This window comes from Dendrobates tinctorius, unplaced genomic scaffold, assembly GCF_039654945.1.
Source record: "Dendrobates tinctorius isolate UK_male_01 unplaced genomic scaffold, ASM3965494v1 ptg000116l, whole genome shotgun sequence".
NCBI classification, from domain to species: domain Eukaryota; kingdom Metazoa; phylum Chordata; class Amphibia; order Anura; family Dendrobatidae; genus Dendrobates; species Dendrobates tinctorius.
Window position 1 is genome coordinate 10726598 of NW_027361784.1, and position 26999 is coordinate 10753596.

Genomic DNA, 26999 nt, shown 5'->3' on the forward strand with positions numbered 1-26999 from the left:
TTGCATGGTTGGCAGTATTAGAACATACCAATATGTTAGAGCAGGGTTCCCCAACTCCAGTCCTCAAGGCCCACCAACAGGTCATGTTTTCAGGATTTCCCTTGTATTGTACAGGTGATGCAATTATCACCTGGGCAATACTAAGGAAATCCTGAAAACATGACCTGTTGGTGGGCCTTGAGGACTGGAGTTGGGGAACCCTGTGTTAGAGGGTTTGCCCAGGATTTTATTAAAGTGAACCTGTCAGCAGGATTTTGCTAAGTAAACTACAGACAGTATCAGGTTGGCACTGTTATACTGATTAAAATGATACCTGGGGTGAAAAAGTCCATCTTGTTAGAAGTTTTCAGTTAATTATATGCCCATGGGACTTTAGGCAGAGTCTTATTTTCCTGCTATAAGCCAGAGAAACCAAGGAAAGACCTGCCCATCGGCCGCCCCAAAGCACAAATATGTTCCTCATCATAGAGACAGACTGTGCTTTGGAGCGGCCTGTGGGCAGGTCTTTCCTTGGTTTCTCTAGCTTAGAGCAGGAAGATAAGACTGTGCCTACAGTCCCAAACCGGAGCACGAGCATATCATTAACTATAAACTTCTAACACTGATTACACAAGAACTACAAGATGGATTTCTTCACCCCAGGTATCATTTTAATTAGTATGACATCGGCAACATGACAATATCTGTAATTTACTGAGAAAAATTCTGCTGACAGGTTCACTTTAAAGGGAATCTGTCACCTATTTTTTGGTCTATAAGCTGCCGGCACCGCGATCAGAGGCTTATCCACACCATTACAGAATGCTGTAGATAAGCCCCTGATGTAACCTGAAAGAGAAGAGAAATGAGTTATATTATAGTCACCCAGGGGCGGTCCGGGTCCGGAGGGTGTTGCGGTCCGCTCTGGCGCCTCCCATCTTCTAGCGATGACGTCCTCTTCTTTGCTTCCCGTCGCGGCTCCGGCGTAGGCGCACTGCTCTGCCCTGTTGATGGTAAAGCAGAGTACTGCAGTGCTCAGGCGCCGGAAGCGGTCCAGCGCCTTTGCACTCCAGTACACTCTGCTCTGCCTTCAACAGGGCAGAGCAGTGCGCCTGCGCTGGAGCCGCGTCGGGAAGCAAAGAGGACGTCATTGCTAGAAGATGAGAGGCGCCGGACCGGACTGCGACGCCCTCCGGACCCGGACCGGACCCAGACCGCCCCTGGATGAGTATAATAGAACTCATTTTTCTTCTCTTTCAGGTTACATCGGAGGCTTATCTACAGCATTACAGAATGCTGTAGATAAGCCCCTGATGGCGGTGCCGGCAGCTGATAGGCCAAAAAATAGGTGACAGATTCCCTTTAAGGTGGCGTATAGCAGAAACTAGTGTAAAACAAAAATAAGTAAGTAACTTACTCACCTGCTAAATTCCCTGCCGCTCTAGTGGTTCCTACTAATCCTGCACATTATGTACATTGTTCTCATGTCTGCTAGACTTATTGGCAATGCTAGTATGTACAGCACATTACGGCTGAGTCTGATGATTGGCTGCAGAGGTCACATGCATGATAAATATGATGGATCCGCAGGTTTGGCAGTGACCACTGGTGAGGATTTGGTTATTTTTTCATTTTATTCCATTTCTTACTGTTTGGCAAATCATTTTAAATCTCAGACGAAACCTTTAAAATTCCTGCAAAACTGACACTTCTCTCTTCATAAAGTTGTAGTAAACAGAATCTACCTTGTGATGTGCCCAATACCATACACTGCATGTGACTGCAGTAAATATAAAAACTATCATAGCCAGTAATAACATATCATTATTCCCACAGGCCTCACTGATCCCAGTCTGCAGTGGTTTAACAATGAAGCCTATGGCGGATTATATGGTATCTACATGAATCAAGACGGGCTTCCCAACTGTTCACTTATAAGAGGATTTAAATTATGGAAATGCTGGGATTATGGTATCTACGTCCAGGTAATGTGTGAAGATACAGCTGCCTACTTAAAGGAGATATCTTGTCTTGTAGGGAACCTGTTCTGATCTGCTGGTACCAAGTTATAGAGCAGGAGAAGCTGAGCAGATTATTATATGGACGATATGATTTATTTTTTTTAAAACTGCTCATTTTAGGCTAAGGAGTCCGGTGGGCGGTCCTACTCTGTCAAGGAGTCATAAATTAGCAGAGTTCTAGATAAATGAAAATTTGCTCAGAATTTTTTATACAACCTTTAATAACTTAATTCTATTTACCTCCTTATTCTTTATCACATGTTGCCTGCATATCAAACTGCGTTGTCAATCTGACAGGTTCCCTTTTAGGGGAATCTTATGAAATAACGTAGAGAGATGCCACCAGGGAGTTTAGTCACTTTTCAGTGTGCCACCACTGCCCATTCAAGTCTGAAATTGTCTGATTTCATCTGTTATTGTGTCATGTCAGAAGATACTTCTGTGATCATTTCCCAGAGGAGCATGCAAGGCGTTTAAGCCTCCTCACACTGGCATGTCACACTCTACAAAAAGAAACCTTGCCCCTTAAATCCCAAACTTAGCCTCTCACCTAGCCAACTCAGATCTTACACTTTGCACTGATGAGGGGCAATAACCCCGAAACACTGTTTCTGCAAATTGAGATTCTGATTTGGCTTTTATCCTAAGTCGTATTGCAAGAGTCGATATTGACTTGTAGGATTACAATTTGCATACTTATTTTCTAAGTCCCTCGCGTCTTTGTCTTTATAGGTAACATCGTCAGTGCAGATCTCTGATGTGTTTCTAGCAGAAAATGGAATTGGTGTACTTTCTATAATCTACACCCCCGCAGCAATCACTCACCAAATATCTAACAAAACAGTGCAGATCTCCGTAAGTATGCAAAATTAAGTGTGTGTTCACATCTGTACTCTTCTCCATTGACATATCTGTCGGGATACTGTTTTTTCTTCTTACAGATTTAACATAAATATTTGGCACTTGTAGTAGATAAAAAGATAGTGATACTTTATTTCACCAAAATTGCCTCACAGAATGTGACGTTTCGGTCATCTAGACCTTCCTCAGATGCACATAAAATCCGTAAAGAGACAGACATCAAAAGAGAAAAAGCGCTGTGTCTTAGCGGAACCCCGCAATATGAAGGTGCTTGCTTTTCACTGGCGCATCTGAGGTCCAGATGGTCGAAACGTAATGCATATTTTGGAAGGCAATTTTGGTGAAATAAATTGTCACTATCTTTTCATCTAATACGAGTGCCAAGTTCCTTGTTTGCTACATAAGGGATGGGACGCTACTTGAGCACCTTATTGCCTTATTCTGATTTATATAAACATAAAATATGTGATCCCTGGCGTAAACATCCAATTAGAGGAAAGAATAGCATAGCACTCACCGATCCAGGTGAAAAAGTCCGCTTATTTAGCAATCCACATTAAAACTTCATGGCTGGGAGGCTGGAGGGAGGAGTGAGCAATGTCTGACAATGGCCGTTTCGTGCTTACTAGGACTTCGACGGGTGCCAGTAAGCACGAAACGGCCATCATCAGACATTGCTCACTCCTCCCTCCAGCCTCCCGGCCATGAAGTTTTAATGTGGATTGCTAAATAAAGCGGACTTTTTCACCTGGATTGGTGAGTGCTATGTTATTCTTCCCTCTTATTGGATCCATACATTGTGTTTTCTGCACTAGCACCCGAGATCTCGGGGTTCAGCCTCCACGAGCAGTATGGACATGACAGTCTCACATCGGCATGAGTATTGGCAGTGCCGACTTGCTTTTTCTTTACACGTTCCTGGGGTAAACATGTTATACATATTCCAGAAAGACAATTTTGCTATTAATGCCCAATAGAAACCGAATTGTGTGCGGTATATATGAGTATTTGTCCAACAGATGGCGAAATTGTGATGTGACTCCTTTGGAACACTATTTTTTTTCTCTTTTAGATTGAAATAAATTAAAAATTCTGTGTAGATCAATTTCTTAAGTTACAATTTACATAGACAGGGCTTATTTTTTTTTCATGGAAAGTACCAAGTCTGCTGCCTCAATATATTTATTTAGAAAAGAAAATTCTGGCACCCCACAACTGCCTGCAGGAATGGCAGAAACATTCTTTAAGGTGTTGGCCCCTTTCTAATAGTTTGGTACTTGTGTGGCACCCCTGAGGGTTCAGTCGCCACAGAGGTATTGCACCTCCTGCTGAGGTGTGGTACCCCACCATTCAGGTAAGATGGAGACACCTGACCATGCTCCAACACCTGCATCCCACACAACACAGTAGTGTAGCAAAGCACCCTTTGGTGGCTCCCTGCTTGGAACATGAAGCGTGCTGGGAGGCGGGTGGAGTTTAGTTAGCACCAAAAGAGCAGGAAGAATTTAGGGTTTAGGCAGTCTGACAGAGTCAGAGGAAGAGTGAAGATCCCCTGAGTGGGATGGATGAAGTAAGTGCTGCAACCGACCTCAGTGACCTGGGTCCGCTGGCACAAGAAAGGGACATTGATGAAAAGGATTAGGGTTAGAGCAGAACCCTTCCCAAGTTCACAGCGCAAGGCCGGGGTCCAGTCCCTGAGGTTGTATGGATACTAATGGTCCTGCAGCAGACACCGGAGGAATAGAAGTTGTCATCACTTTATTCCCACACCAGACTTGGGGGCACAACAGCAACATGAGTGAGCCGGGACTAGGTAGCAAGGGTCCCCGAAGCAGGCTACAGCTGTCTGCTGTACAAGTAGAGTTCATAGGAACATCTGACAGGAGGAACTCCAGTGTAACTCAGTACTGGGAGTACTTCACTATAGGCGCTATAAGAGGAGATGTTCAGAAAAGACTTATGTTGGCAGAGTGTTGGAAAGGAGTACTTCATCTTGCCTGGAAGTTGGCTGAGCTCCTGACCTGGAGGACACGGCACGGATGCGGGCACCTGTACGCACAACAGACTGTGAGTAAAGCTTTGGAACTACATGCCCTGGTGTCCTCCACTTATTCCTGCGCCAACACATTCAGCACTGCTACATCTTTGTGCCTAACACTGCACCATCCACGTCCCCCCTGACTGTCTCTTCATCTACACTGCCCTGGGACTACTGCCCTACCTGTGGAGGGCCACACCATCATTGCTGCACCACGCCATCTGTCCCAGAGGATCTGTCTGCAGCGTCGGCTTAACATCTTCATTGCCGAACACCACAGGTGGCGTCACAAATCATTTATTCACAAACTCTAATCATCACCCACAAGCTCGACATTTCCCTTTTACAACGGGCGCCCAGGGCCACGGACCGGGTCACAGCTACCGTGACATCTCCCATTGAAACCAACGGGCCCGGCTCCGAGTACCCCACCAGCCCTGGGAGGGCGATCCCCTTGTGCAGTAGCAGCTCAATGTATAGATTGACTCCGGCTTGAAAAAGCTACTGTGAAACGCGCATCAGGGGTCTCTCCTTGTCCTGTGCAATACTGAGCCACTATGGGTAAGCACTTTATTTAACTAGGGAAGATTACTATCGGATCCATTGGTTTAATTTGACATGGGGGTGACGAGATGATACTATTAGTGATCGTTTTATATACTATTTAATCCTTTTGTCTTTGTCACACATATACTTACCTTTTGGACCAAATATAACCATGACAAATATGGCAGATCACCTTTTTAGATGAACAATTACCCTGTAGCAACTTCTATACATTGAAGTTCTAAAACATTTTTGCACAGTACTGGGATACTTTTTAACCTTATAACTGCGATTGATATTGTGAATTTTGTTTTTTATTTTTCAACAAAAATGTACATTGATTAAAGTGCTCCGATTTTTCTGTTAGTGGGATACTGTGTATATATATTTTTTCATTTATATACAGTATAAATATATATATAAAATATATTATAAGCATTATTCCCTTTCAAAATGCTGTCCATATTTACCATATATACAAATATATGAATTGTATATACTTTATATATAATCTCTTATTTTTATAATAGGTACTGTATAGTGATTTTTTTTCACAGTAGAAATGATTTATAAAAACATTTTTAGATCAACGGTTTTTTTTTTTGTTTCTTGTTTTCAGAAATCCTTGCTTGTGGGAACAAGTCCAGACTTTGATTGCAGTGATGTCCTGACAGATAGTGATGCCAATGTCAAGCTTTCTGCTCAACATCGCAGTGCCAGGCCTCTGACAGGTAGGTATTCTCTGAACCAGAAAATGAGAACATGGTACATAAGCAAACATTGAGTGCAATCTTATTATTTCCCTAGAAGGGTTTAGGTTACACAGAAATTTCAATTAATTCTTAAGATTGATGCACATCCACACAAGGAAAACCTTGAGGTTGAGTATAAATCGCGTTAAGGTTGGATGCACATTACTTTTGTGCCCACAATCCATGACTCTGTTGGAGCTTCCATCTGAAGTATTCTGATGTCCCTCCTACAAAGCCTTGAACTTCAATGAGACAAGAGTCCAAAATATGAAGCTTTCAACTCCATTTTCCCTCTTTTCCTGCAGTATCTGCCTTTGGACTTTCTTTAACCTCCTTTCCGAAAGTTTTTCCCTTTTCAGATGAACAAAACAGTGTAGTCCTCCAAATTGTGCATTCGGGTAAAAAGATGGGCGCCGTCGGTGACACATTTTAATACCGTTTTTCAAGGGTTCAAATGGAAGCCCCAAAAAGGAGTCGTGTGCGCGAAAACAAACTTAGTCTGAACATAGTCTAATATTGTTATTTTACCATGTCTCACAGGCAACCAATAGCAAGAAGTTCATACAGTTTTTATGTTCTTCTAGTGCTCCTCCCGTGTAGTTCTCCATCTTTTTGAGCCTTCTGACAAATAGATGCTCATGATTTTACTGTATGTTTTACTGTACAGTTGTGGTAGGGGGCCGGATTGGGGGGTGGTCCACTGCTTACCACGACCGGACAATGCAAAGACGAGACGGAGGCAGAATTCAGTTGTAACAGTTCCGGATTTTATTTGTCGTCCTCCTGACGACCACAACCACGCACCGCAGCCTCTTTACAGTTCTCCGTCTCCAGGCCCGGGTACCTGCACCTTTCCTCCAGTCGAAGTAACGTCCGTCGTGGATCTTTCGCTGGGGCTGTCCTAGACCAATCTACCGCCAGCGCTTCACCTGCTCGAGGTCGTCGTCCAATCGGCACCTTCGGGGCCTCGTCTGTCCTGCAGTCCATCGGGTCAGGGCCACTCCCCTGTCTGTCTCCTGTCAGTCCCCTGGTCGAGCTCCTCGCTGTTCTGTGTCTTCTGCCGAGCTCCTCCCGGGACTAGCCTGTCTGGAACCCCAACCAGTCCTATTTATCCCCTCTCTCACCGGGAATTCCCCTCCTGGGTTCCTATCTCCCCGCCCCCCATGACTAAGCGTTTCTCAAGCCCTAAGCTGCTGTTGAGTCCTGAACTACTCCCCCCTGCCATCTTGTGGTCATTTCTAGGTACTGCACTCTCTTGTCTGTCTTTCCCAGCTATCACCCTGCTGTCCTTGTCAATCTCCGTCCATAGTGCACCAACCGTTCCCTCCTACTTCCAGTCAAGTCTGTCCGTCAAGTCACCTTCCCCACACTGTCTTATAGTCACATTTTATTTCCCCCATTCATTTACAGGTGGCAGAAGTGGCATATGTTGGCCCAACTTTGTCTCTGGACATAACATGGCGCCTGGACACCCAAATGCAGGGACCATGAGCTACAATGCAATCAGTGGCCTCCTGACTGTGAAAGGTAAATGTTCTTTTATACTTCATGGCTGACTTCTATTTCTCATCTTGTAAAAGACTTGCATTTCGCTTAATATGTTATTGCTGTTTTTGTTTCATTTTTAGATACCACATTTGTGGGGTACAAATCTGTGTGTTCTGGACAATCCAATGTAATGTTCATGACTAACCCGGATAGTGAAGATCTGCAGCACCCAGTGGAAGTCTCCACATTAGCAATGTCAGACTGTTCAGAGAGTCAGAAAGTCTTTATCCATCGACCTGACGTATCGTAAGTTACTGCACAAATGTAAACCGATGTCCATGCATTACCGATTATACCCAAATATGTTTCCTTGTCACTGTCTTTCTGTATATGTATACAGTATATCACAAAATTCAGTACACCCCTCACATTTTTGCAAATATTTTATTACATTTTTTCATGGGAGAACACTGAAAATATGACACTTATACAATGTAAAGTAGTCAGTGTACAGCTTGTATAACAGTGTAAATTTGGTGTGCCCTCTAAATTGCTCAGCAGAGCCATTAATGTCTAAACCGCTGACACCAAAAGTGAGTACACCCCTAAGTGAAAGTGTCCAAATTGTGCCCAAAGTGTCAATATTTTGTATGACTACCATTTCTTTCAAGCACTGCCTTAATTCTGTTGGACATGGAGTTCACTAGAGCTTCACAGGTTGCCACTGAAATCCTCTTCCACTCCTCCTTGACAACATCACAGAGCTGGAGGATGTTAGAGACCTTGCGCTCCTCCAACTTCCATTTGAGGATGCCCCACAGATGCTCAATAGGGTTTAGGTCTGGAGACATGCTTGGCCAGTCCAGAACCTTTACCCTTAGGCAGTCTTGAAGGTGTGTTTGGGAACATTATCATGTTAAAATACTGCCCTGCGGTCCAGTTACTGAAGGGAGAGGTTCATGTTCTACTTCACTATGGTTCCCTCAGAAAACTGTAGCGCTGCACACCCAGCAGCACACATTCCAAACCATGACACTCCACCAGCATGCTTGACTGTAGGCAAGACACACTTGTCTTTGTACTCCTCACCTAGTTGCCGCCACACAGGCTTCACCATCTGAACCAAATAAGAGTATGTTAATTTCATCAGACCACAGGACATGGTTGCATTTACCCATGTCCTTAGTCTGCTTGTCTTCAGCAAACTGCGGGCTTTCTTGTGCATCATGTTTATAAGATGCTTCCTCCTGGCATGACAATCGTGCAGACCAATTGATGCAGCGTATGGTCTGAGCACTGACAGGCTGACCATCCACCTCTTTACCCTCTGCAGTAATGCTGGCAGCACTCATACGTCTATTTTGAAAAGACAACCTCTGGATATGATGAGCACGTGAATTCAACTTCTTTGGTCAACCATGGTGAGGCCATTTCTGAGTGGAACCTGTCTTGTTACAATGCTGTATGGTCTTGGCCACCGTGCTGTAACTCAGTGTCAGGGTGTTGGCAATCTTCTTATAGCCTCGACCATCTTTATGTAGCACAATAATTCTTTTTTTCAGATCTTCAGGGAGTCATTTGCCATGAGGTGCCATGATGAACTTCCAGTGACCAGAGTGAGACAGTGTGAGAGTGATGACACCAAATTTAACACACCTGCTCCCCATTCACACCTGAGAACACTAATGAGTCGTATGACACCGCAGAGAGAAAATGGCTAATTGGCCACAATTTGGCCATTTTCACTTAAGGGTGCATTCACTTTGTTACCAACAGTTTAGACATTAATGGCTGTGTGTCATTATTTAGAGGGCACACCAAATTTACACTGTTATAGAAGCTGTACCCTAACTACTTTGTAATAAAGCGTCATAACTTCTATTGTGTACATCTGAAATATTTAAGCGTGTCAAACATACAAAAGAAGAGGAAATCAGGAAGGGGGCAAACACATTTTCACACACTGTATATTATGGTAGATTGGCTCTTTTTTTTTTGCTTGACGAGGTAGTTACAGGAATGCTTTTCATTTAAACTTCAACTGGTTTATTAAAACAGGCTTCATAAACCAGTGCAAACAAAGTAAATAAACATATTCTGTCTTCTTGACATAAACAAACAAAATAGCATTCACTATAGTCCTTATAACTGTGGGGGGGGGGAGGATCTGCTCGCACTGGAAACAGGTTTCAGCTCTGTTTCCCAAGAGTCTTACTCTGGAGCTCAGCTCTCTTCCAGAATACACAGAACACTGAATGAGCTCAAAAGCTTCACATTTAGCTTATGAACGACACCCTGAGGTGGAGATGTGGTGAACAGCCCCTCCCACCCACTCTTCAGTTGCCCACTAAAAACAGCCCTTACCATGGCAGATTAACCCCCCCTCAGCACTTAACTGTGCTGGGGCATTTTTCCAAGTTCATATCACTAAAGCTAACATCATCAGTGATACATATCTCCCCTCCAGTGTTTTACCAGTGACCTTGTCACTATGCATATATAACAGAAAACTGACCGACACATCAAGAACTAGTCTGAACAGGTGCATACAAAAAAACAGCTTATATATCAAAATACGAAAATGGTTGCACTCAATCGTGTTAAAGCATGTCAATGTGAAATACATGAAGTGTGAATAGCAAAATGGCTTTTGAAGTTTAGGAAAAATACACATGAGACACTTGGCATAAAATTTGGCCAAATAATGTGAGCCCATCCACCATCGTCAAGGTAATCTCATGAATCGGATGGGTCCCTGACCTAACTGCCCAGTGTGAACACTTACCTATGGCTAATCTGTTGCTAAAGCCTAAATAAATAATAATAATAGTAATAAAGCCTACATTTATGGGTTGGTCAGAACCTGATATGATTAGATGTAATTAAAATCACTGCATGGTGAAGGGCGGAGTGCTCAGTCAGAAAGCTAGCATACAAATAACAGAAAACTGTATTTCACATTGACACGCTTTAACACGATTGAGTGCAACCATTTTCGTATTTTCATATATATATATATATGTAATAAAGGATGGCGCTATACGTAACAAGAGGAAATGCTATTTAGTAAGGGACAGCACTTTTTAAGTCCAAGTGGGTGTAATCAGACAGGTTTTACTGGGGCGTGTACTTCTTCTCCCTGGATGGTGCTGAGCAATCATATGCAAGCAGTGAGTCAGTGTGGGGAGAAGCAGCATAGCTGAGTTTAGTTGTGTCACATTGCAAACTCTTCTATCAGCTCTCTTCCTCTCATAGCACTGTCAGTTTTGCGGTGCTGCTTCTCTCCCACAATGCAAGTCCAGAGATGAGAGCTCAGTATCAGTATCACACTTCTGTCTGTCATACTCATCACCTTTGGGATGATCTAAAACAGATATTGTGAGCCCAGCCATTTACTCCAACATCAGGGTTTGACCTCACAAATGCTTTTCTGGATGAAAGGACAAAAATCCCCATAGACATCTCCAAAATCTTGAAGAAATTCTTTGCAGGAGAGTGGAAGCTGTTACAGCTCCAGAGGGACAAACTTCACATTGATGCCTTTGGGTTTAGATTGAGAGGTCATAAAAGCTCCTGTAGGTATAACATGTAGTGTCCCAATACTTTTGTCCACATCTTGTATAGTGGTCTCTCGGATAGATGCCAGATTAGATGCCAGATTTCCTGGGTTAAAACATCCAGAAGAATACACAACAATGAGTATAATCATAATAAACTGTAGATCTGTGTGTGTATTGGAGAGGTCACATCATAACTTGTTTTTCTTGCCACCACAGAAAAGCAAATCCATCTGACTGTGTAGATATGACCTGCGATGCCAAGAGGAAGACATTGTTGAAGGATCTTGATGGATCTTTCCTGGGGCAGATTGGTGATGTAGTTCCACAATCAGAATTCGAGTGGGATGGAAACACAAAGTATGGCCTGGGAGACTACAGGATTCCTAAAGTCATGCTGACTTACCTGAATGGTAGCCGAATCCCTGTGTCACAAGTGGCACCATACAAAGGTGAATAACCTAAGGCCATGGAAACTGAACAGTGCACATAAGTATTTGAAAATTTGAGACCATGCCATATTTTTATGGCAGAGCGTATAGTCAAGTAGAGCATAGAGTGGTTTTAGGAGCTGAGTGTAATGACAGTGTTGGCGTCTGTGCACGATCTCTCTTCCTCATCTTGGCAGGCATGCCAACATGCTCACCGCCACAGTCGTGCTGTTCTGGCCCCTGCCACAGCTTCTTTTTTACAGGACCTGCGCGGATGGCATGCAGCACTCCCTAGAGTGCGCTTTAGGCGCCCGCTCTCCAGGCTTCTTAGAGGGGCAGTGCACGCACTTCAGAAAATGTCCCCATCCAATAGCAGGGAGACATAAAATACTTAAGGCACCCTTCCCGGTAGGAAGGTGCCTGAGCAGCGTGTGTGTTTAGTTTGTACACTTCCTACTTAGTTGTAAGGTCCCTGTATCCGTCCTATCAAAATCTGATCCTGTCCGAAACTGACCTTGAACAATTCCTGCCTGTACCTAATCCTGATCCGCCTTGTTGGCATCTGTACCTCGTTCCTCTCCTGTCCAGTCTGTACTAGCGCCTATGATCCTGTATCTAAGTCAGCCCGATGTTCCTGAACCTACCATGCCTGTGCCAGTTCTGGTATTCATCCTGTCAACCAGCTGTTTCTGGCCGGTCTGACTCTCTGACTTGATCCCGACTTTCCTGCCCCTTTGGGGTCAGCTCCTGCAGCTCCGGGGTATGTCCTGGAGTAGTTTCTGGCATCTACCTGTGGCTCAAGTCTAACCGCACCATCAGGGGCTCTAGCAAAGAACCAGATGGTCATTTAGTTACACACTTCCAGGGGCACTCTAATCCGTGACACAGTGGTTCCACAACCATCAGCATGACACTGAGCTTGCACTGTAATACACAGCCTGGCTCCTGCCATACCCTGTAATAATAGGCCAGGACTTTGAACGGTTTTGGGCTTTGTGGGAGGAAAGGGGAGTGTCTGTTCAGGGGGAGCCGGACTGACCCTAAGGGAGCCCCACCACAGCAGGCAGCTGTAGTGGTTCCTGGTGGTGTGATGTACAAAAAGGAGGTAGCACCACCTAAGGTCGATGGTCCAGAGTTCTGGGTGACCAGAAGAAAGTGTAGGTCTGACCAACTTGGGGACTTAACTGGGGTGACCAAACTTAGGATCGTGAGAAATGGGGTAGCTCCAAAAAAGTGGTCCGACACCTGTTTAAGTGGGAACTTGATGTTCCAGGATGACGGGGGAGTGGGGGTGACTCCTATTCAGACTGTGACTCGAACGCAAGGGAAAGAGTGTGCAGTAAAGTGGAGCCGAGTAAAAATGGCAGATCTTCCTCTCATCGCAGGGGCAGCGGAAAGGCGGGACAGGCTACACCTTCTTAGAGGAAGGATGTTGGAGAGACAGGGTCAGGTGCATATCCGGTTATTGTCCTTGATAAGGAGGTCACCTTTTCTCTGACAAACCCCAGCACAGAGGTAGTTGGGGACGGGCGGGAATTAACACAGATCTGTAGCAGACCCACATCTGCGATTCCAGGGAAGGGTAAATTGGCTCAGTATGATGAAGGCTCCAGAGTACCTGATGCTGAAAAGTTGGAGTTCTCTGAAGTTACCGAGAGTCGAGAGAGAGTTGAACCTGCGGATGCAGGAACAGATGGAACTCTGAAGAGGCAGAGTGTGAATGGGCAAGAGAGCCCATCTGAAAATCTAATTAAAGAACTGATGGTGCGACATGTGCTGGCCAAAATAGAACAGGATCATGAGACAGAGCTGCTTAAAGAGACAGTGAAAGAGCATGTCGAGCGAGAAAGGGTCCTGAGACAAGCAGTTGAGCACAGAGTGGATGAGCTGGAGAAGGAAGTCTCTAAGCTCAGAGGTCACCTGTCAGCGTGTCAAACGATGAACAAGGCCATATTGAAAGACATGGAGGTGCTCAGAGAGGCCCAAGAGGAGCATCAGCAGGAGCTTCTCCGGAGAGAGGATGAGCATCGCTGCCTGGCAGAGGAGCGGGATAAAACTCTCCAAGAGCTCAAGATAGAGAAGGAGGCTAAAGCTCAGCTCCAGAAACACATGGTTGACCGGGAAATCAAACTGTCGCGCTCTCTCGGTCTGAGTGCAATGAAGGAGAGTGAGCTAGAGAGGCTGACCAAAGAAGGGGCCTCCATGGAGGAATAAATCCAGCAGGGAAAGTGCCCCGCAAACGGCCACACAAGGGAGGTCGACGTCTTGGAAAACTGCGCTGTCTCTCAGGACAAGGAGGTCCAACAGCATGTTCAAGAAGGTGAGACTTTGGGTTTCAAGTGCATAATAGAGGTACCCAAAGACATGCGAGAATCATGTGCCAGTAAGGATGTTCATGAGGCCTTTAAAAAGGTGGTCGAAGCATGTAGTGTACACTGGGCACCTGAGACTCAGCAGTTGGTCATACTATCGACTAGGGAAGTCATAGTGAGGCGGGTGGCTGTCCTGAGGGATATGCATCTACAATGCCTCTGCACGAAACAGATGATCATGTTAAGCAATAAGGAAGCCACTCGACGTCTGGAGCTTGCCAGGGAATCTCAAAATTGCTTGGGCTTTGTGGAAGACATCATTCTGGTACCCAGAAATCTGGTGGGGAAAGTTATTGGAAGACTTGGAAATGTGATGCAAGAGCTCGTGAATAGATCCGGTGTGGCGAGAGTGAGGATTCCACTGGATGGTGAAGTCCAGGTAGCTGGTAAAGATGGCATGGTTCCTTTCATTGTTGTTGGCTCAGTGGAAAGCATTGGAAACCTCCACCTGCTCCTGGAATATCGGGTGACATACCTACAAGAGGTAGAGCAGCTGATCCAGAAAAAAATGCAGACTAAGGTACAGCTACAGGAGTTGGAAAGAAGATGGCGACTGCTTCCAGCCCGGGACAGGGAGACGAGGAGCTTCTCTTGAGACTGGCAGTACGTGGTCTGAAGCAAAGGGGTTTAGAGGTGGCGACCCCTCTGTTAACTCAGGGCTGAGTAGCATAAGCAGGAGACCGGGTAGCGGACGTAGTGAGGACAAAGGGCCAGACTCAGATCAGCCAAAAGGCTCGACTGGACGGTGGACTCATAACCGCAACAACCATGGGAGGCGGCCATGGGAAGAAAGGTCGCGTGAAAAGGCACACTTGGAAAGTGAGTTGACTAAAAAGGGTTTGGTGACACAGACAGATGGTGACTCAAGGGCTGAAGCCCAAGGCCGACATACTGACCGCTGGGGGCAGAGGTGGCCTAACAAAGATGTGGTGAGGAATGACGCCCAAAACCGACTGAGACAGTCCTCTCTACTTGTAGGGCAAGGTGAAATGGGTGCCCTGTCTCGAGACCCTCGGGTTAGGGCAAGTGTTCAAACCCACAGGTTTGACCAGGGGGGGGATATGTGGTGTGATTGGTGGTCGCGTGGTTAATGGGAGGTATATGTCACAGTGATGGATGCTCCCTGCGATGCAACCCGGAGTATTTTGTCTCTAGTGTACATAAGCACTAAAGATGTCGTTTAGTGCAACTGTGCCTGGGTTGCGGGTAGCTATGAGAGATGGGAGGGTCTGGCTACCCATATTACCTCAACTCTGGTTGAGGGTGATGACTGTACCCCTGTTTTCCTTCAGGACCTGCAGGTGTTTCAGGACCTGCAGTGAGGTCATGACCATGTGACCAGCCCATGTGATCCATACCTCACCTGTGTGTGTGGTTACAGCCTACATAATGGAGGCTGTGGTTTAGCGCATAGTCTGTGACTTGGGAGGTAGAAGCCCTCCAGTGTGTGTAGCTCAAGAAGAAGCCTCCAGGCTGGACATTGCCCTAGCCTGTGTGCTCACAGGACCTGAGGGAACAAAGCCCAGCTAAGGACTGTTTGTGTTGCCTTTGCCTGCTCTGAAGGCTGGAAACCTTGTGTTGTTGCTTTGGGGTTTATGGAGCAAATAAACCCACACGGACTCTTTTAAAGACGCACGCCTCCTGTTTTTCCTCCTGCTGCAGCTGAGTGAGTAGAATCTTTAGAATATATAAATTGTTGGAGAAAATGAAGTATTTCTCCCAAAACATTATTTCAATTACACATGTTTTGTTATACACATATTTATTTCCTCTGTGTGTTTTGGAACAACGCAAAAACTGAGCAAAAAGGCAAATTTGACATAATTTTAAACTGTAACTATGCTTTCTGCAAATTAGTCCCCATTAGCAGATCTCAGGGACCATGATCAAATGTACATTCATTCATAAATGTGGCATTTATATCTCCCTATTTTTTTTCTCCTCCCAGTTTTGAACGTCTTATTATATTCTGTGTTTGCTTCTACCAGGAGTTATCAGGGATAACACATGTGTATACATGTCGGCCTGGGAGGCATACAGATGCAGTGGCCTGAACCATGAGATGCTTGTTATAGAAAGCCTTGATGCTGACACTGAGACGAGACGCCTGTCACCCGTGGCTGTGCTCGGAGACAGCTATGTGGACCTCATCAATGGTATGTGTCATTTACAATTTCCATTCATATATTTCATCTTTGTACTTGTTCTGGTGGTTTCATTGAACTGCTCTATATTTTAATTTTAGGTCCCCAAGACCATGGCTGGTGCTCTGGATACACCTGTCAGAAGAGGATCTCCTTGTTTCACTCTATAGTAGCTACCAACAAGTCATTTGACATCTATTTTACCAGCACGAGCCCCCAGAGTCTCCGACTGCTACTGCTCAACGTAAACAACACCAAGGTAAGATACTAAAACAAGCAGATAGTAACTGCTATCAGTCATGGATGATTAACACTAAGTCACATGACTGTATATATTTTTTAAATAATCCCTTAAGTGAAAGGGTTTGTCTCGCAAACAATCACATGTGCTACATGCCGCAACACGCCAGGCCAGCTAATCAACCGAAGACTTGTGGATGTCGACAGGTAGATGGAGGTTCTCTAGTCTTCCGTCTAGAAGCCACCAATTACTGACGTGATTGATAGACTGGGTATTGTGAATCAAACCGCACCAACTTTAAAGCCAAGCCAAACTTTTTTTTCAGTTCCAATAAAATTGTAGTTGGAGGCAAAGTTTTAAAACAAAATCTGGATTACACTAGTCATAGTATTTAGCTGTTCATGGCAGCTATTGAAATAAATGGCCATTCACGCACAGATTTGTCCTAACTAACCTTTGCTCCTGAATCATAATATCCCGATATCTGTGCATGTGATGACCAACTTTTAAAAAAACAAAGGCAACTTTGTGATACTCTGATACTCTATCAGGAGATGTTTATGCTATACTGTTCACTTGTCTTACCCTAATGAAAAGGACAGATGTATGATATTTACTGCTCTTGCACATAATCTAACCAACTCCCAAATGCAGAAGGGAGCAGAGCTGAAATACAGCTTTAGGCCGGGGTCACACATGCGAGAAACTCACACAAGTCTCGCATCTCAATACCCTGCTGCCGGCACTCGGGACCGTAGCGCTCAGCTGCATAGAAATACATGCAGCTGAGCGCTCCAGTCTCGAGTGCCAGTAGATGTGTCGGGTATTGAGGTGCGAGACTCTTGCGACTTTCTCGCAAGTCTGACCCCAGCCTTAAAGAGGATCTTTCACCAAATTTTTCATGTTGATCTGGACACACGATGTAATAGTGGCCGTAGAGCGGAATACAATGTTTTTTTGTCTCTCTCTTGCTGAAATATTAGCAGTAAAAGTATTTAGTATCTAAAGAGTTAAACTTTTTTAAGTCCAAGTGGGTATAATCACTGGGGCATGTACTTCTCCCTGTATGGTGCTGAGCAATCATAAGCAAGCAGCAACACTCAAAGGAAAGAAGAACATGCCCTCATCTTAACAGATTTCTCATTGTGTAAGATGTATGATAGACAGCTCTAATCTTCTGCTCTATCTTTTTACATGAGTCAGTGTGGGGAGAACTAGCACAGCTGAGTTTAGCTGTGTCACATTGCAAACTCTCCTATCAGCTCTCTTCCTCTCATAGCACTGTCAGTTTTGCTGTGCTGCTTCTCTCCCACACTGCAAGTCCAGAGATGAGAGCTCAGTGGTATTAGTATCACACTCATGTCTGTCATTCTCACCTTGTACTTCCTTTACAGTGAGATTAGAGCAGGGTCTCCTTGTATATCACATAGGAGTAGTCCAGAACAGGCAGGCTTCCGCCTTGTGAGATGTAAATGATGTTCCTTTATCTCACCTCACAGCAATTACAAATTGCTTGAGCACAGCAGACATAAGTGTGATTACTGACACAGTAATTAGGAAATTGATAGAAGGGTTTGTAATGTGAAAAAGCTAAACTTAGTTGCACAGACCTTAACCCCACACTGACTCATGCAGGATGTTAGACTAGGTGATCAGGGCTGTATCATTACAACTCACACACTGCGAAACCTGCTCTAAGCTATGATGGGGAGTGTTATTTTTTTGTTGTTGCCTGCTTATGATTGGTTAGCATTGTACAGCAAGAAGTACACGCCCCCAGTGAAAACTATCTGATAACACCCACTTTGACTTAAAAAATGTAACAAGTGCTAATATCTCATAATCGGTGAGGTAAAATAAGAAAGAAAATATTTTATTCCAATTTGTAGTCACTATTACATTGTGTGTACAGTTCTACATGAAAAAAAGGATTCCCATTTCTTATAATACAATATCAGTACTATAAGGTTGGACACATCTGTAATACGTGATCTGATCAATTTAGCTTGGTTCTTATATTGGGGTCTTGAGTTGAGGACTCCTTTCTACAAAGTCTGTCTGTTGTAATAGGTCATTTGTCAGGCATTTCTCCTACTAAAACACCGTTAAAGACTACATACACTTGACCTTGTTATTCCAACTCTCGGTTCACATTGCACCATTTTTATACGACATCCTATGTGTAGCACAGGGAGTGCCTATGGATCTGTAATATGTAAGAGTTCCAAAGTACAGACTACATAGACCCCTTTATAAAGGCATATGATGATAGTTTTAAAATATTTGGCTTGCCTTCATTCTGCTCCATAGCATCCCACCACTGACTTCATTACATTTTTTTGCAGTCTGTCCTTGTGGGAATCTACTACTCAAATCCTCAGCGTTTGGATGTCTATGTTAATAATGTCTATATAAACCCTACAAATATAGAATGGAAGGGATTGGACTATACCTTGAAGGAACCTACTTATAAGGGTAAGGTACTGAATCCTCCATGACCACATTTGCTTAAGGAGTAGGGCCACTGAAATATATTGTTGGTGCCGATTAGTGTTGAGTAGTGTTGAGCATTCCGATACCGCAAGTATCGGGTATCGGCCGATACTTGCTGTATCGGAATTCCGATACCGACTTCCGATATTTTTTCAATATCGGAATTCGACATCGGAATCGGAAGTTCAAAGTTGATTGACAGACTGACGTCATCATGATGCGCGGTGTGTGCGCATCATGATGCGCCGTCATTTCGGGCCTTCCGGGGGTCTCTGCCGGCCTGCCGGGGGGCTGTGCCGGCCTGCCGGGGGGGCTGTGTGGACTGCCCGGGGTCTGTACCGGCCTGCCGGGGGGCTGTGCCGGCCTGCCGGTGGTCTGTGCACCCTGTGGGGGTCTGTGCCGGCCTGCCGGGGGGCTGTGCCGGCCTGCCGGGGGGCTGTGCAGGCTCCGGGGGGCTGTGCCGGCCTGCCGGGGGGCTGTGCCGGCCTGCCGGTGGTCTGTGCAGGCTCCGGGGGGCTGTGCCGGCCTGCCGGGGGGCTGTGCCGGCCTGCCGGTGGTCTGTGCAGGCTTCGGGGGTCTGTGCAGGCATCGTCCGATGGGACTACAAGTCCCATCGGGCGATGCCTGCTACCATGACAGTGATTGACACATTAGCCAATGATGGGACAGTAGTAGTCCCATCATCCGGCTAATGTGTTAAATGTTACAAAAAAAAAAAAAAAAAAATACTACATACATACTACATGCATGCTACATACATACTACATGCTACATACATACTACATACATGCTACATACATACTGCATGCTACATACATACTACATACATACTACATGCATGCTACATACATACTACATGCTACATACATACTACATATATACTACATACATACTACATACATGCTACATACATACTGCATGCTACATACATACCACATACATACTACATACTACATATATACTACATGCATGCTACATACATACTACATGCTACATACATACCACATACATACTACATACATGCTACATACTACATACATACTACATACATGCTACATGCATGCTACATACATACTACATGCATGCTACATACATACTACATGCATGCTACATACATACTACATGCATGCTACATACATACTACATGCTACATACATACCACATACATACTACATACATACTACATATATACTACATGCATGCTACATACATACTACATGCATGCTACATACATACTACATGCATGCTACATACATACTACATGCTACATACATACATACTACATGCATGCTACATACATACTACATGCTACATACATACCACATACATACATGCTACATACATACTACATATATACTACATGCATGCTACATACATACTACATATATACTACATGCATGCTACATACTACATGCATGCTACATACATACTACATGCTACATACATACATACATACTACATATATACTACATGCATGCTACATACATACTACATGCTACATACATACCACATACATACTACATGCTACATACATACCACATACATACATGCTACATACATACTACATATATACTACATGCATGCTACATACATACTACATATATACTACATGCATGCTACATACATACTGCATGCTACATGCATGCTACATACATACTACATACATACTACATACATACCACATATATACTACATACATACAATACATTCATACAATACATACATAGACATACAGTACATATAACATAGAGTAACATACTTACCAATACTTGTCACATTGTTCCCCGAAGCCATTGTCGTCTACGGAATAAATATTAACATAACAAACCACAAAAATACTCACCCACGATCCGAAGCAGTCCACGAGTGTGTCCCACGACGATCTTGGGTAGAGAACTGCAGCATCAGATGATGCTGCCGTTCTCTACGGGCTGCAGGAATCCAATGACGGAAGGTAGGTATCCTTCCGCACTGTATTCCTCCGCCACTTAAAAAAAAAAAAGTCCCTAGTCTCACTTTATGCCATTGCTGTGTGGGAATTTCCCACGCAGCAATGGCATAAAGTGAGACTAGGGACTTTTTTTTTTTTAAGTGGCGGAGGAATACAGTGCGGAAGGATACCTACCTTCCGTCATTGGATTCCTGCAGCCCGTAGAGAACGGCAGCATCATCTGATGCTGCAGTTCTCTACCCAAGATCGTCGTGGGACACACTCGTGGACTGCTTCGGATCGTGGGTGAGTATTTTTGTGGTTTGTTATGTTAATATTTATTCCGTAGACGACAATGGCTTCGGGGAACAATGTGACAAGTATTGGTAAGTATGTTACTCTATGTTATATGTACTGTATGTCTATGTATGTATTGTATGAATGTATTGTATGTATGTAGTATATATGTGGTATGTATGTAGTATGTATGTAGTATGTATGTAGCATGCATGTAGCATGCAGTATGTATGTAGCATGCATGTAGTATATATGTAGTATGTATGTAGCATGCATGTAGTATATATGTAGTATGTATGTAGCATGTAGCATGCATGTAGTATGTATGTGGTATGTATGTAGCATGTAGTATGTATGTAGCATGCATGTAGTATATATGTGGTATGTATGTAGCATGTAGTATGTATGTAGCATGCATGTAGTATATATGTAGTATGTATGTAGCATGCAGTATGTATGTAGCATGCATGTAGTATATATGTAGTATGTATGTAGCATGTAGTATGTATGTAGCATGCATGTAGTATGTATGTAGTATGTAGCATGTAGTATGTATGTAGCATGCATGTAGTATATATGTAGTATGTATGTAGTATATATGTAGTATGTATGTTGCATGTAGTATTTATGTAGTATGAATGTAGCATGTATGTAGTATGTAGTATGAATGTAGCATGTATGTAGTATGCATGTTGTATGTATGTAGCATGTAATTTTTTTTTTTTTTTTTTTTTTTTACATTTAACACATTAGCCGGATGATGGGACTACTACTGTCCCATCATTGGCTAATGTGTCAATCACTGTCATGGTAGCAGGCATCGCCCGATGGGACTTGTAGTCCCATCGGACGATGCCTGCACAGACCCCCGAAGCCTGCACAGACCACCGGCAGGCCGGCACAGCCCCCCCCGGCAGGCCGGCACAGCCCCCCGGAGCCTGCACAGCCCCCCGGCAGGCCGGCACAGCCCCCCGGAGCCTGCACAGCCCCCCGGCAGGCCGGCACAGCCCCCCGGCAGGCCGGCACAGCCCACCGGAGCCTGCACAGCCCCCCGGCAGGCTGGCACAGACCACCGGAGCCTGCACAGACCCCCTGGCAGGCCGGCACAGCCCCCCGAAAGGCCCGTACAGACCCCAGAGAGGCTGTACAAGGGCAGGAAAGGGTTTTTCTTATTCCGATACCGGAAGTCCCATAGACTTGAATGGGACTTCCGGTATCGGAATCGGCGATACCGATACTTTTTTTAAAGATCGGCCGATACCATCCGATACGATACTTTGAAGTATCGGACGGTATCGCTCAACTCTAGTGCCGATTTAATATTATAGAGGATCTGTCTGTAAGATGGATCATTACGGTACATTTGAGACTACAATAAACTTTCCTGGCAACTCTGGCTAATTCCATGAGTTTCTTGGCCTTACAGAAGAACTTAACTTTGTTGATAACGTACAAACATATTTCGTCTTTCATTACAATAACAGTTGGTTGATGATGTGAATGTTGTCATTTCCTCTGCTAGGACAATACATGCCTCTGCTCAACTCTACGATTTTGGGAGAAAACTTCTTTGATCGTGTCTATAACATGCTGTATATCCTGGTGAGAGGCTCCATTCCAGTGGAAATTCGCACATCTCCTCTGATTGTTATCTCATTTAATCTTCCGGCAATGACCGTGGACCAATTTTACGGGGATAATCTTGTTAGGAACCTTGCGCTTTTTTTGAAGATTCCGGCAAGCAAAATTCGTATTACAAAGATAGTGGAGGAGAGCTCCAAACGCAGAAGGAGAGCGGCAGGAGGAATAAGCGTATCTGTAGAAATTGCAGATCCACCGGTCCAAGAAATAAACTCTACTAGTAGTAACTCAACAGGTAAGTCAGGAACTTTTACCATTGTGGATGAGACCAAGCTACTAAAAAACACCCTTTACTTAGCCTCAGGTGTATAACATATGCAAATAATCTGTTATTCATTATTGGCGACCTTGGCAAAGTGCGACCCAGTCTGCAAAGGGCAGATAACTGATAACAGTGGCCCACAGGTCGCACCATGCCCTCTTCCGCCCAGCATCCCGCGTCCTGATATCACGACTATAGGCATCCTAGGGTTGTTTTTTTATTATATACAGTATATGTGTATAGGATGTGTGATGACCCATACTGAATATAGGGAGGCTATGTGGGGGCTAATCCTGTGTATAAGGTCTATGTGGGGGCTCATACTGTATATAGATTTCAAGTTGTGTTGCATGGACAAATTTGGGGCATCCTACTTCAGCAAGTTTTGGTTTAAGACTAAACAAAACAAATATCGTCAGCTCTTCATTCTTGATGGCAGAGTTTCTTCCGTGCATGCAAACCCCAACAAAGGGCAAAAGCAAACTGAAAAGCAGATAGTCCAGAATCCAGGGAACTCTTTTCATAAAAGCATCCGACTTCTTAATGTGGTTTGAATAAAGTTGAATGTTTTTATGAAGATCTCATTGGATGCTGGACTAACTTTGTTTTTAGGTTTGAGACTGGCGTATATAGCATCAGGCCTAATAAACCCTCCATATTTCTTTCTGTTCCTGAAATTTATGTGGATTTCCAGTAATGGTTTTCTGCTAATTTGGTTTTCCAATTTAGATGCACTGACGTACACAAATTTCAAGGATATCAGTAAAAACCTGGCATCTGCCGCTATTAATGGAAGTCTCAGCTCTCAGTTGAACGTCACTGTGTCATCATTGTCCATTTCTGATCCAGTTCCATCGCCTAGTGATCCGGCCTGGAGTCAGGTAACTACTCCCCCAATCCTGCTGTATTGTCACATCATTTCAGCCCATACAGATGGGATTGTTTGCCGAGTAGACTGGAGTAATTAGGTATCGTGCCACCAAAGCATCACTTGAGGATAAGAAAATGCCCTTAGCCCAAAGCTTTGCTACTATTCTCCTGTCCTGATACTATGTTATTAGAAAGTGGTAGCATTGGTGGGAGGTTGGATCATGTCATCTATCACATACTAATCTAATAACCCTTAATATCGGTGAATTGATGTCTTCTAGGTGGCATCTGACACTGTTAACAGAACTCAGTCGTCTAATGGAAGTTATTTGGCTACTGTATCTACACTTAAAATCATCCAGCAACCTGTGGCAGGACTCCCCGGGGAAATGCTTTCCCAGCAGCCATCTGTAATGGCGGTAGATTCCAACGTAAGTACTGTAGCATAGCGCCTACTGTGTGTGTTGGGGAACACTCGCTTGGCAGTGGATTAACGTAGTCAGGCACGGTTTTCCACACAAAACAGTCCATAGGGTTTATTTAAACGTCATAAACCGCACCATAAGCCAGGTTACACATAGTCCATTACTTCATCACATATGGCTTTACAATGAATTCATTAGTCACACCTGACTCTCTCCAGTCACCTGGTGACTGCACAGTTCAGTAACTGACCTATGTCAGTGCACATAGTTCCTTCCCCATACCCGGGGTTACCTCTCAGGAGCTCCTGCTGCCACAGACTGACTCCTCGTCAGTCCGAGGTCCTCAACAGGATGGCATCTTTCTCAGTGTAGGGCCGTCCCTGGCTCTGCACACACATGTGGCCTGTCCGTGTGCTATACAGGACATTCGTCCAACACCCATGCCCAAGGTCTCACGGCGTTCTCTTCAGGAAGTTCATCCCCTTCCAACACAACCCTTCCAGGACTTAGCACTCTGAACTATTCTGGTCCATATACTCTGCCCATATGACCAGACCTCTGTCACATTATATGGTAGTAACCACCCCTATGGATGGGCGGTGCATGTGTGGTTAGTCAATTCCTGCCCAGCTCTCTGACTAACTCTATAAACCCCCCTAATAAGTAAATACAACAAACACTTGTGGAACTATAAGTCCCAGCATAACCATATCATTTTGGGCTCACAGCGCAGAAGACCTCTGCGACACATACCAGCCATTTACAATAATGTCAGTCCCTAATTCACCATCATAATTATGCCGCCAAGCCCACCCTGAAGCGCTCACACAGCGCCCCCTAGCTGTAACTGAGGTTACTGCATCACAGTACATAGTAGATTGTAAGGCCTGTTTCACATTTCCGTTTGTTGCCAATTTTGACTGATTCCGCTTGTTGCCGATTTTGACTGATGGTCATCCGTTGGATCCGTTTTTTGACGGATCCGCCATAATTTTGGCGTCCGCTGTCTTGAGTGGACGGACAATGAAATGTTTTTTGTCTGCGTCAAAACAGCGGATAGCAACGGATCCGCCGCTATCCGCCATTCGTTATAATGGTCGCCTATGGGTGGCGGATCCGTTGGCCACTGTTAATTGACAGAATCCACCAACGGATCCGCGTTTTTACACTGATCATGCCCGGAAGAAGTTCCTTGTCAGGAATTTAACCCCAAATTCTCTCTCTCTCCCTGTCTCCCTCTCCCAAAACGGATCCGTTTTTTCACACTCTGGCGGATTTTAACTGACGTCAAGAAACGGAAATGTGAAACAGGCATAAGCTTCCTAGCAGGACCCTCACTCCTTTTGGTATCTAATTTATGTGTTATTTTGTAATGTGTTTATTGTCTGTACACATCTCCTCTAAAATTGTAAAATGATGAAGAATATTTTGGTGCTATAGAGATAAAAATTATTATTAATAATAATATGAACTCAGTAGCATAATGTACAGCCAAAAACCCAATACCATCGCTCCTAGTTTTAAAATCAAGAGTTAGGATAAAATATCTTAAAATATCAATTATGCGGTGCTAGTAACTGTAGCTATCATTTATGGCGCAGTCAGAAGGCCGTATTACACGGGCGTTGATAGCATTGCAATGCTCGAACTGGCCGTCGGCTCTCTTGACCCAAAAGTGACAGCTGCATGAAATACTGTACGTGCTGTCACGCTCAGGAGAGCCGACTGCCAGTCGGAGGATTGCTATGCGATCATTGTCTGTGTTATACGGCCATCTGACTGCGCCGTTAATGTGATGAGAACTGCAAGATCAGAAATGTTTCAAATTTATAAAAATTGGAAGAAACAAATGACTTCTATCTCTGGTGGTTACTCATAACAGTGCTAGTTTTAGTGAAGACTGAAAGGATTGTATAAGTCTGTGCTTGCCAAAATTCTGGTGACAAATAGTGGTGGGTGAGCATTCTCGACACTGATACTCGATCTAGCATTGGGGTGGTCGATTGAGTATCAAGCCGTGCCGAGCATCGTGTGGTACTCGAATGCTCAATTCCCAGAGGCTTCTGACTCGCGTACTGGAGAGAGAGAGAGAAACTCTCTCTTTGGGCCTCACCAATTCATGAGTCAGGAGCCTCCAGTAAAACTGCTTGAGTTCCCCATTCACTTCAATTCTGCCCGCTACTTGAGTCGAGCATCGATTAGAGTAACGAGCACTTGAATTTTTCACTGCTCAATCATCACTAGTGACAGTAGCAATGATGACTATTATGAATATCTCATAACAAGGATGAGTAATAATAAGGAGAATTCTTACATGCGACACACTCAGAACACCTTTAGCTAATACACTGAATATCTACTCAATATGCAGTAGTTTACCATTGTTAATAAGTGATGTAGAGAGAGCACGCTCAGTGCCTACATCCCACTCGCTGCAGTTTCCACTTATAACTTGAATCCTCCCAACAGTGCCACCTGTTTATGTGTTAGAAGACGCTCAAATCAGAAGCGTTACATCAAAAGTAAGCATAGGAAGTCCCATTAGCTTCAGTGACGTCATGCTAGTTACAGATGGTTGGCGTGGACACATTGCTTTCAGTGCTTTTCAGAAGACCCATCTCCCTCTTCCTTCCTTCAACAACTCCATGAAC

At 44.4% G+C, this 26999-nt stretch overlaps 1 protein-coding gene across 1 annotated transcript in view; it reads left to right on the forward strand.

Moving 5' to 3' along the window:
* The window catches only part of PKHD1L1 (PKHD1 like 1), a 216907-nt gene that overhangs the window by 176700 nt on the left and 13208 nt on the right, over positions 1-26999 (forward strand). Inside the window, exons 61-72 of the mRNA XM_073590061.1 lie at positions 1816-1964; positions 2733-2855; positions 6065-6176; positions 7608-7724; positions 7826-7991; positions 11462-11694; positions 16034-16201; positions 16291-16448; positions 18776-18905; positions 22673-23026; positions 23783-23934; positions 24205-24354. Of these exons, the coding sequence (XP_073446162.1) occupies positions 1816-1964; positions 2733-2855; positions 6065-6176; positions 7608-7724; positions 7826-7991; positions 11462-11694; positions 16034-16201; positions 16291-16448; positions 18776-18905; positions 22673-23026; positions 23783-23934; positions 24205-24354 (2012 nt within the window). The remainder of the gene's footprint in view (positions 1-1815; positions 1965-2732; positions 2856-6064; positions 6177-7607; positions 7725-7825; positions 7992-11461; positions 11695-16033; positions 16202-16290; positions 16449-18775; positions 18906-22672; positions 23027-23782; positions 23935-24204; positions 24355-26999) is intronic.